General features: G+C 47.8%; 1 protein-coding gene across 1 annotated transcript; it reads left to right on the top strand.

Moving 5' to 3' along the window:
• Positions 1-7,419: 7,419 nt before the first annotated feature.
• LOC112900008 (beta-glucosidase 16-like) lies at positions 7,420-12,237 on the top strand. Its single transcript, XM_025968704.1, has 12 exons — positions 7,420-7,615; positions 7,801-7,867; positions 8,931-8,992; positions 9,105-9,180; positions 9,639-9,713; positions 9,847-9,934; positions 10,052-10,304; positions 10,463-10,578; positions 10,918-11,167; positions 11,256-11,358; positions 11,461-11,563; positions 11,740-12,237. Exons 1-12 carry the CDS (start codon positions 7,475-7,477, stop codon positions 11,951-11,953), a joined length of 1,548 nt encoding a protein of 515 aa, XP_025824489.1. The 5' UTR covers positions 7,420-7,474; the 3' UTR covers positions 11,954-12,237.
• The last annotated feature ends 34 nt before the right edge of the window (positions 12,238-12,271 follow it).

Raw genomic sequence — 12,271 nt, 5'->3', positions numbered from 1 at the left:
TTACTGTCACCTCCCCAGAACAAAAGTATACAGTACTCCCTCCAATCAAACAGCGACATGGTCACCGAAATGCCATTTTAATTTTAAACTAATATTTTTAAACATATTAAAAAAGATACAGCAAATGTGTAACGTTTTGAAAGTGCTATTAAAGACAAATCTAGCTAGCCATACCATTTTTAAAAGCTAATTTGAAATATTCAGATAGAAACCGATGTTCAAAACCAGAATATGTTGACGACACGCATCCCAAAACGACAGATATTTAGTGGATGGAGGGAGTGTATGCACCACCATTACAATAACTCACATGATTAGCGGCTATGTCAAGAAGTGCAATGGACGGTTGCTATGACTAACCCCAGCCGTGCGTTCTAATCTCCCCCCATGGGAGCCAACCATCTGCGCTCGAGCTCAGCTCCAGATTACCCCTCACGGAGAGGAAGCAGGACGACTCGCGCCGCCGCCCACCGAGAGAAAAAAAATGGCAACTTGAAGTCTTGAAACCACGCCGGCGAGAACCAGAGCGCGCGTGCCACGCACCCGAGCTACGAGCTCTAGACCGCGACGCCACCGTTCATCAGTGTCGCTGGTTGGTGTCGACCGGCGAGATGGCGCCTCGGCGACGGGACCCGTGTGACCCGTCGTCCATCGAGCAGGCTCGTCCTGGGCACACAAGTCAGCCAGCGGATCCCTGGGCATCGCACACGTCGCCGCTCGGCTGCCAATCAGCTGCTGCCTTCTCCGGCGTCAGAGAAACTGCCTGGACGAAGCGAACCGGGGCGGCAGCCGGTAGCGTGACAGCGAAACCGTGCCCCGTCAGTCACCCACCAGCCACCACCATTCGCGCTGACAGCGCCGGTGCCGTACGCGTGTTTCGCCTGCTAGCCCTGACTAGTGGCGCTCGCCCTGCCGCCCACGGTTGCTTGCCGGCCGGTTCCTTGCGCGGGCGATGCACTCTGCTCACGAGTCGCGACGACTCGCCATCACCGGTGCAGCAGGTCTCCTGTTTCTTGGCAGCAAGCAAGCTGAGCCCTCGTCGAGGCGGCAAGCGGCGCGCGCGTGTACGGCGTGCCGTCGTCATCGTGTCGTGTTCTCTTCGCGGCATCGACCTGTACAAAGTGGAGCCGGCATGGCCAGCTGCTTCTGTTGGAGCTTGATGGTGTTTAAGGGAGTGGGTTGAAGAGGAGCCGGAGGGAAAGCGCTGGAAAACGGCAAGGCATGAATCAATGGAATTTCCATTTATACAGGATCTAGGCAGCTGTAGACTCTGCGGTGAAACTAGAGAGAAAATCCTGTCAGTTACCATGTTGGGCTAGAACCTTTCTTGGGCCTAAATCAAATTGGAATTGAAATCCAAACTCACTCTCCGAAAGTCCGAATGGTCTTCGACGGACGATGTTAGTCGTCACCTATCTGTATTATCCAATTTAAGAACGGCGCTGCTAGCTCGGACGTTCGATGGGAATCTTTCCGTCGGACGGTCCGTTGTAATACAGGGAAACACGATGTACAATACTAAGATTGAGCTTTGCAAATGGCGGGAACATGGCAGCCAACCTGTCTTAGTGTCCTGCAACCATGGCATCGAACCTCTCGTAACGCGAATAAGAAGAGCCTGTTGTGCAGGTCAGCGGCAGCTACGCACAGCAAGAGCTACTGATCGCTCTGCTGTGGGAGCCGTGTGGCATGACCACTGGAGCTTCACCAGCATCTATCACGTGCGTGGGCTGAATGAGTGAGGGCAGCAGCTTCTCGTGGAAGGAACACGCAGAGAACAGGGACTGAAATGATAGAAACGTGAAGGGTTAGTCGCGTGGTGAGGGCATCATATTCCATGTCTTTTTGTGCGAGCCCGCGCCCGATAATTTTACGGCGCGTCGGACAGCCGGATTGGAGCATTACCGATTTAAGAATCTATATAAAAAAATCCGGATGTCCGAGTTTACTAACTATGTCATAAAAAAAGTACTGTACTTATTGTAGTAGTATACGAACTCCTTTGGGTAGGAAGAGCACAGAAAAACGGAGCCTTCGTCCCCTACTGTCGTCACTCGTTTCCATCATGTTGTCACTGTCGCTTCATTCAGAAAACCTCTCTTTTTTTTAGAAAAAAGAAAAACCTTCACCAAGGAAACAGAACAGAAGATAGTGGCTAGATTCATCCATGTATCTATCGGTTATATTAATAAAGAAATATTAAAAGAAACTACCACGTCCGCCGAGAGGGTCTAGAAATTCACACGTTAATCTTAAAAAGAGAAGGATTTAAACCGTTGGATTTTATGAAAATCTAACGGTCTAATCTAATCGAAAGAGTCCATGTCAAATCCGACTAATAAATATATATAAATTTGAAAATTTAAAATTAGCACATGGTTTCTACGAATTGGGAAACACAATAGTTACATAAAAGGTAACTGTGTTTGGTTGACTAGTGTGCTTTGGTTGACTGATGTGCTTGCATATGGACACCTCGTGATTGCATATGGACACCGCCGGATTTTATAAAGATCTAGCGGTCTAGATTTATCAAAGAACCATGTGAACTACGACTAACAATACAATATATAATTTCAAAATTTTAAAATAAATAAAATTAATATATCAAAAATATATAGAAAGCCAAATTACTGATCAAAATCTTCTGTGCAAGCATACAAGAGCGGAGTGCACTCACGTGAGACATTGGCCGCGATACTTCACATGCAAATCAAGCCAAAGCCAATCATCAATTCACTATCACCCATGGTTTGTTGATGATACGAGGAGTGACACGATAGACAGAGAGATAATTAAGTGATGGTGTAGATACAGAATGCTCGTCTCTTTTTTTCCTTCCTTTTATCTTCTTCTTCCCTGTGTCTCCAGCAGCCGGCTCCACCCCCCCCCCCCCCCCGCTCGCTGCCCCTTCCACCGCCGGCCTCCACCATCACCTGCGCCTGGCGGCGACTCGCTGCCGCGCCGTACCACCCCACCCTTCCTAACAGCTGCCATCGCTCACCCCGCCGGCAACACCCATCATGGGTCATCCACCACCTGGCCGGCGGCGCCATCGCAGCTGACCTCACCGCCGGTCATCCCTTCTAAGTCCACCCTCCTCTCTCCCGAGTCCTAAGCATAGGCCTCACACCACATGTGACGGTGTTCACTAGCAACGATTGCAGCGAACATTCGTCAAATAAGATTTTTGTGGAAAATCAGATGTCATGCTCCAGGCTCTCAGCACATCGAATGATCCATTACAGGATGCTCAACTTACTAAATCGTGTAGCAACAGGATGCTCAACTCACTAAATCATGTAGCATTCGGCTAAATTAGCACTTAGCAACTCATGCCCATGTATTTAGCAATATATAATTAGCAATTAGTGTTACGGAGTACAGGTGCCAGAATTTAAAAATAATGTTTAGTAAGCAAATCATGTCCATGTATTTAACAATTAGCACTTCGGGCATCACTTAACTGCATGCGTTCGTAAACAAGCGAGACTGTCGCAGGCATAGCAATTAGTATCACTTTGCAGCAGCATTCGATCAATAGTCTTGAGCTGAAGAGTTGAAGACCCCAGCGTGTGCTTGGCAATACAGAATCATGTGCGAGGAAAAATAACTCCCCAGCAACGCGCAACGCACCAAGTTTTGGGATAAAGCAAGCTTAATTTTCTTTAGTGTAAACTAATTAGAAGAGTCCATATCAAATTTAATAAAGATAAAATGATCTAAACTAATAAAAAAGATTCCATATCCAGTTCAAGCTAAAGCTACCGCGTGAAAAAAGAACCTGGATTGGCCTAAAATATATGCATCTACTTGGAAAGGGACCGGTGAAGGAATAAGGCCTAAAATATTGTCTACAAAAAGATCCTCTAATCAGTTATAGATATATGCTCTCCATATTTAGATTACTGTCTACATAGTCCTCCTGTAAAATGTCATCTTAAACATATAATTTTTGTGAATGCGAGTATATAATTAGACACTGCTAAAAAATATACCAACAAGGTATCAAATTAGTGTTGTATATGCTATACAACAATTAAAGCTTACATATTAGACTTAACAGAGTAGTACAACAGTGGAAACTTGAGACATACGGCTCACGTAAGCAACCATTTAAGAAAAATATTGTACTGCAAACAAACAAACACCTTACGTACAATTAGAATAAATACTTTGCTGCTCCCTAAAATATTTTACAGATAATATTAACCCTCCTCAAAGATGCTAAGAAAGGCATCGGCACTGTGCCAATTGAAACATTACCTAGCTGATTAAGTCGATAGCCTATAATACACAACAAATTATTCCAACAGCCACCGCCGCTGCTCCACTTTGCTCAGAAAAAAAAGCAAGTTCTAACACATAATCTAAACTCAGCAACTAAGTCGAACTCCATAGTGAACTTTTTCTAGGTGCATCGGACGTGAAATACACTAATCGATTTCAAATGTGTGTTTCTCTTTGCTTAGAAAAAAAGCAAGCTCTGACGCATAACCTAAACTCAGTAGTTGAGTCGAACTCCATAGGGAACTTCTTCTAGGTGCATCGGACGCGAAACACACTAATCGATTTTAAATGTGTGGAGGAAGAAAATGGCAGAGGGAGAAATCGGCAAAAATAGATGGAGAAAATGGAAGTGAAGAAAAGAGTTACGCACAACAGCAAAAATATATCTGGAAGTATTCATCGCCTAGACGACACAACTCTGAAGTGAACCAATTATGCAGTCAGACTAAAAATGTACATTAACCAATTGTGAAAAAAAAATACCAATAGGTTGGCCTGAATAATGAAATAATATAAAATATATATTAATATAGCATATATATAAGTTTTGCAATAGGTGAAAATAAATAAATAAAATATTTTTTGACCAAAGTTAAAAGGAAGCCCCAACCTATTTTTTAATATAACTTTTTATATAATCTATGTCTGTTTTTAGTTCACTCTCACTGGAAGTCAGATCTAAGTATGTTAAATACTACTGAGATGCTCTAACAACCAACTAGGATAACTAGACTAGATATCCTTTCGCTAAATAATAATCAAATTATTGCAAGGCGCAAATTGAAGTCCAGCATCTAAATTATAAATTGTAGGCTTTGACAACATCACTAACACATAAATATATTTAATAACCACATATAAAAATTTTGAAAAAAAGATAAATGTGTATTCAAGGTGATCCTATATACTATTAATCACTCAGATATTACGTGCTACAATATGCACACATATTTAAGGTGACTTAATATTCAATTTAATCCTCAAATTTAGATATTGCAAGCTAAAGTATTAAAATATGCCAACGTGATACGGAACAAAGCAAATTAAAAATCAAATCGATGATTGATATGAATGCCTATACACAGAAAATTACGAGTAGTATTCAACCAAAGTGAACCAGAGGTAAATAAAATACCAAATACACCTCTTCAGTTAAAGTAAGAAAAAATATATAAATAGAAAAAACTAGCTACCCGGGCTATTAGCGCGGACCACCTTGCTAGTTCGAATCATCTGGATGATTTGCCTACCCGAAAATTCTCTACACTACAGGAAAGGGACGCATGCAGACGAAAAGTCTCTACAGGAAACAAAACGTCTCTTTTCTACACTGACAATTCAGGGAGCCGGCAACGTATAGTTCTCTTACGGCTTCGTAATAGAGACAGAGAAGCATCAAGGCCTTGGCGTTGTTACCCTGTAGACGAATCTCTGAACATTTTCTACTGTTTCTGTACAGCAGGGAGAAGTGAACGAAGCAACACGCTCTCTGAATTTGTGACGCTTGCCAACAACTTAACAACTAGTACTACTTTAGCGTAATAAGGGACGTTTACGGCTAGCGAGAAACAATGATAGCAGCATGAGAGTATTGATGTAGTTGGTAGTTCTGTATCTCGTGTTGATATTGGCTCACAGGACAGTAGTCTGCACCGTGCACAAGTGAAAACAGAGTAACATTCACAACTTCATCTTTCTATTGAACTGGTCAAGCTCAGCTGTTCATCCTTGCAGTAGAATTAAAATCTGACATGAACAAGTAACCCAATTGGTCCATGGGGTCCGTTGCTGCAACCTTCGCTGCTCCATCGGAAGGGCCAACGCAATTAGTTCACCCTTGCTGAGATCCTCTATCACCGCAAATAATGATTATGCATGTGCAAGTGCCAAAGCATGCAAAACTAACTTTACCCATGTGCGAAGCATGTGGTTTTCCTCAAGCATGGTGGGTAACAAAGTTTGGACCTTGCGTGATTATAATTAACACTAAACAAGGGCAACCTTAGCCGCCATTACCTGCGGAGCATGAACCAACCAACCCATTAGCCGTGTAATCTAATCCGCCAACCGTCCATGTGCTCGCGCTCAGCTCCAGATTCATACCTCCACAAGTCCAACCACACCCCCGCACCCCCCAAAACAACCCCACATGCATCGGAGAGGGGGCCGGGCCACTGGTCCGCCGCCGCAACAAAACGCCCACTTGAACCATCGCCCCGGAGCGGAGAACCACCGCCGCATCCTCCAAATTAACGGATCGCCGTGACCGGCCGCCCCATCACGAGGCCCCTCGGCCGCGGCCCCGGCCCCGGCTGAGACCGCGACGCCATCGCCATTCATTGGAGTGATTGGTTGGTGGCGACGGCCGCCGATGGGCGCCCCTCAGCTCGCCCTGTCGGTCGCGGACGCGTCTCTGCGCACGCACCGGACGCCACGCACGCCGGATCGCACATGTCAAGTTGTCAACGGAGCCCCTGCGCGTCGCGCACACGTCGCCGCTCAGCTGCCCGCGCAGGCAACTCGCCGCCGCCGGCGTCCGCCGATCCGGCGCCACAAACATGGACGAGCAAGCCGGGGGTTGGTTGGTGGTGACGGCGAAACCTTCCACCAAGCGGCCCTGCCTGCCCGTACCAATTGAACGGTCAGGCCAGTGTCGCTGTCCATCCATGGTTGCTTGCGCCGGCGCCGCACCGCACGGAAGGCTACCGATTCTCTGGGCCAAGTTGATGCTTATCTAGGCCGCGGCGCCCAGGATGGATAATCTCAGCTGGAATTTCCCCTCCGCGTGCGCGGCGCGGGCAGCCGGTGCCGGCGACACGGTCGCCCGCCGCCCGCCGCGGCGTCTCCCCGCTCTTGGTTCGAGTCAAGATCATGTCATTGTCACGTGCTCCACGCGTTCCGCCGGCCAAGCGGCGCGCCCGCTGTCGGGTCGAACGGATCATCGGAAGTCGGGCGTATCGGATCGGCCTGGCCGGCCGGGGGACCCGCTCGCGCCTCTCGCAGAACAAGTGGCCACCCTCACACTCACGCACACATGGGTCGTCGCGTCTGCGCGCGAGAACGTGCCGGGTCACACAGCGCAGGGATCTCGCCCCATCGAGCTTTTATATAAGCGGCGCGCGAGCACCTGAAGCAGAGGCAGCCGAAGCTCTAGTCCGTCCCGCACACCCCCACCGAGAGCGAGATGGCCGCGGCGAGAACCATTGCCGCCGTGGCGACGGCTCTGGCGGTGGTGGTGGCGGCGCTCGCGCCGGCCGCGCGCGGGGTGGACCGGAGCGAGTTCCCACCGGGGTTCCTCTTCGGCGCCGCGACGTCGGCGTACCAGGTGAGCGGCCGCGTCGATGGCTTTCCCTCGGCTGCTAGCGTCTCTCTCTTTCCCCTCCTCTGCTCTCGCCGCGCGCCTCACCTTGGCTGAAGGTGGGGGAAGCGGTGGCGCGCGCCTGTGTCGTCTTGCACGCCTGACAAGTGTTCGCTTTCTTCGGTTCTTCCGCTGCCGGCCGCCGCTGCCAGATCGAGGGCGCGTACCTGGAGGACGGCAAGGGCCTCAACAACTGGGACGTCTTCACCCACACGCACTGTGAGTCTGATTGCTTGAGCCATTTCTCCGTAATAACCTACTGCTCGATTACTTCTCTCCTTCTCATCCGTAACAACATGAACATGGCCATTAGTAGAACTTCCAAGAGAACTGAAGATCAGAGCTTCCGTCCCTGCTCGTGCTCGGTGACTGGCAAATACCCCATAACACCACCCAGTTTCATCAGAGCTGTCCCGGCAACCTTCGTTCAGAAATTCTCTCCCTTTTTTCTGAAGAAAAAACCTTCACCCACCCAAGAAACAGAAGCTAGAGGCCAGATTCGTCCTTGTGCTCCAATCATGTGGATGATTTACCTACCCTTCCTTGCTGAATGGAGCGAATTCTTTGCATGACAGGGACGCATGCAGGATATTTATTTTTAGATGACGCCGACATTTTCAGAGGCTTTTGCGTAATAGAGACACAAAAGATCAAGCCCCTTTTCAGCGCTCTCTCTCTCTCTCTCTCTCTCTCTCTCTCTCTCTCTCAATCACTGTCCAGAGAGGATCACTGCTGATGTGACCGTGGCGTCAGCGCCACACCCACTGCTGATGTTATCCTAGCGTGTGTTTAGAGGATCACATCAAAAATAATCTTATCATTTAAAAGTATTAAATAAAATCTAATTATAAAACTAATTGCAGAACCTCAGGGCTAATTCGCGAGATGCATCACTGTAGCAAATTATGGATTAATTAGGCTCATTAAATTTGTCTCGCGAATTAGCACCCATCTGTGCAAAAAGTTTTATAATTAAACTTTATTTAACACTTCTAAATAATAAAATTCTCTTTGATGTGATGGGTCTACAATTTAGAGGTTAGGAAACGAACCACCTTTATTTCATTATTTGTTCGCGCTCGATCATCTCATTCTCTCTTGGGCAAACCTGTCGTGCTCATCGGTGCCCTGAATCTGTCAGATTGCCGCTGCCTACCTAAAATTTTTGGAGCGGCTCGCAGGGCATGCGTGGCGATAATTCATTCCCTCGCGAAAGAAAATAGTGATGATTTGTTCAGTAGTGCCCCCTGCTTTTCGCTCAAAAGTTTCTACCCTTCCGCAGCTGGAGGGATCAAGGACGGACGGAACGGGGACGTGGCTGACGACCACTACCATCGCTACATGGTACAGAGAACCTCCAGATCGCGCAGAACCACCAAGCAAACTGACCATCGACGACGGCCAGTTCGCCATTTTCAATGTGATGCGTTCTGATTCGTTCTGAACTTGCGAGCAGGGAGACGTGGAGATCCTGCAGTCGCTGGGCGTCAACGCGTACAGGTTCTCCATCTCATGGGCAAGGATTCTACCAAGTACGCCAGGGTTAAAACTGTAGCTAAGGGTCTTTTTAGTTCCCAGGCTGTAAACGTAAAAAAGCCGTAAACGTAAAATTTTCAAAAAAATTGAAGTGCTAAATGAAGTCTATTTACAAAACTTTTTACATGGATGGGCTGTAAATCGCGAGACGAATCTAATGAGTCTACTTAATCCATATTTTGCAACAGTGATGCTACAATAACCATCCGCTAATTATTGCTTAATTATGGATTAATTAGCATCATTAGATTCGTCTCGCGATTTACAACCTATCTTTGCAAAAAGTTTTGTAAATAGACTTTATTTAGTACATCAAATTAGTAAGATTCTTTTGCAAAAAGTTTTTTACGTTTACAGCTACGGGAACTAAACAGCCCTAAATTAGTAGGCTTTGCATCGGCGACTGCTCGATCGATCGGTTCCTGATCGGGATGTGTGCAATGCGTTCTCGTAGGAGGCAGGCTTGGCGGCGTCAATCCAGATGGGATAGCGTTCTACAACCGCCTCATCGATGCCCTCCTGCAGAAAGGTAGCCTGTCCCCGTCCTCCCAGAGCTCGCATTTCACTTGAGACACTGAACACTGAACATTCCTGTACTCCGATCGCCAACGTGGAGCAGGCTCAACGGTTTGATTTTCATTTTTGTTTCCTGTAACGATCAGGGATACAGCCGTTCGTGACGCTGCACCATTTCGACATGCCGCACGAGCTGGAGGTCCGATACGTTGGCTGGCTGGGCGACGGGATCCGGTATGGTTCAGCTCTGATCCTCTGCTGCCTCGATCCAGTTCTTGCGGTAGTTTCAGAAACCCGGCGGCAGTTTCAGTGGTCACGAGACTCACGACCTTGGTGACAACTGAAATTCAGGGAGGAGTTCGAGCACTTCGCGGACGTGTGCTTCGGGGCGTTCGGCGACCGGGTGAGGTTCTGGACGACGTTCAACGAGCCCAACCTGTACACCAAGTTCCAGTACATGCTGGGCACGTACCCGCCCAACCACTGCTCCGCGCCGTTCGGCAGCTGCAACAGCGGCAACTCGCACCGGGAGCCCTACGCCGCGGCGCACAACATCATAATGTCCCACGCCGCCGCCGTCCGCGCCTACAAGGAGAAATACCAGGTGACTGTGCAACCTACTCTGTCAGTCTGTCGCTGTTCATCAGTAGGAGCTACTGCTTTTGTGTCTGTGAACTGTTGTTTCAAACGACTTTCAGTGGCTGGGGGGAGAATGCTGATACATTTGTCTGAAACATTTTGATGCATGTGTGTGTTGTGAAGGCAAAGCAAGGTGGCTCGATCGGAATTGTGATTGCGATGAAGTGGTATGAGCCGCTGACGAACACCACGGAGGACATTCTGGCGGCACGACGAGCAGAGTCTTTTGAGCTAGAGTGGTATGCCATTTTTTATTGTTTTCCCTTTCCCTCCCTAAATTCAACATGCAGTACCTAAATTTCTCGTTAAGTACTAGATTCTTTTCAGAATGTCTCCTTCTCGTTACATCATCTTACATTCTTGTTCATATAAACCTTACTTAATTGCCCAACAAAAGAGAGAACGTAGCAAGTGAGGATTAGTATTTTGATTATTCAAGGACGACATCCAAAGCCACAAAAATTTCCCCACTAGTTTAAACATGTCATGCATCCAAATGCAACAAATATATTCTGCCCCTCTACTGTTACTAATTCCTACTAATTTATAGACTACATTTGTATGAAATGTTTTTTCAGGTTCTTGGATCCGATATTCTTTGGCGATTATCCTACGCAGATGCGAGAGATCCTAAAATCGAACCTACCAACATTCACCTCGGAAGAGAAGAAGTTACTCCAGTACAAGTCTGACTTCATCGGGCTAAATCATTATACAGCGATTTACACCAAGGACTGCATCCATTCCCCGTGCGACCTTAGTACCTATGAAGGGAATGCGCTTGTCTTCGCCACCGGCGAAAGGGATGGAGTGAAGATAGGGGGAGATGTAAGAACTACTTACCATAGGCATTAACCTTCTCGTATATATACATTTACTTGGTTGTGTTAAAACTGACGAAAATTTAACCTTATAGACTGCGCTCGTCGGTTTCTATGTCGTCCCGGAAGCCGTGGAGCCAGCTATCATGTATGTCAACCAGAGATACAAGGACACCCCTGTTTACATCACTGAGAACGGTGAGTTACCCAAGGATACCCTGGTCCAGCAGACTCCAGGCTCCCTGAAGACTGAGTGCCCCTCTGCATTTCTTTCCATGCTGAATGGCCATGTGTTCTTAGGTTACTCGCAGTGGAGTGACGTCAGCAGGGAGGAGCTGATCAACGACGTCGAGAGGTTGAACTACCTGCGGGGCTACGTCACGTACCTATCCAAAGCAATCAGGTGACCCTGATCTACATCTATCTATGATGCTGTTCTATCTAAAAATTTATGATCTCTTTAGTACAGTAGCATTTACCACGGGTGCTCTGAAAATTCAGAAGCTATATATGAATCGGCCTGATTCCTCTTACGAACAGCAGAAAGTTTCCAATTCTCTCTCGTTGTGCTGCGCGCAGGAACGGGGCGAACGTGGGGGGCTACTTCGTGTGGACGCTCCTGGACAACTTCGAGTGGACGTTCGGGTACAGCGTCAGGTTCGGGCTGTACCATGTGGATTTCGACACGCAGGAGAGGACCCCTCGGATGTCCGCGAGGTGGTACAGGAGCTTCCTCACGGGATCCGCCGCCCCGACGACGGACGGAGCGCAGGAACGGAGAGCGGAGTCATGACGCTTCTTCCAGCGATCGGACGCAGATTGCAGTACAGACAGACGCACGCAGGTCTCTGAAGTCTGAACTCGTGTGCTCCTCGTCAGAATGTCTGTGGCGGTGGAGTACTGGTGTATAGGTGGAAATACTACTGGTATTAGTAGGAATTGTATGTACGGGCCTGCTGGATGGAGTGGTGTTCCAGGCTTCCGGAAGGCCTGGAGCTCACTGACGCGATGTACATGTATGTATATGCGAAACCGGGAACACGATGTGCCGCGCCTGATGAAACAAAGGCTTTCGAATCTGCTGGAGATGGGGGCACATGTTCAGACGATC

This window comes from Panicum hallii, chromosome 7 (assembly GCF_002211085.1).
Source record: "Panicum hallii strain FIL2 chromosome 7, PHallii_v3.1, whole genome shotgun sequence".
In the NCBI taxonomy this organism is placed as follows: domain Eukaryota; kingdom Viridiplantae; phylum Streptophyta; class Magnoliopsida; order Poales; family Poaceae; genus Panicum; species Panicum hallii.
Note: the sequence above shows the minus strand (reverse complement) of the source record. Positions and strands in the feature narration are given on the sequence as shown.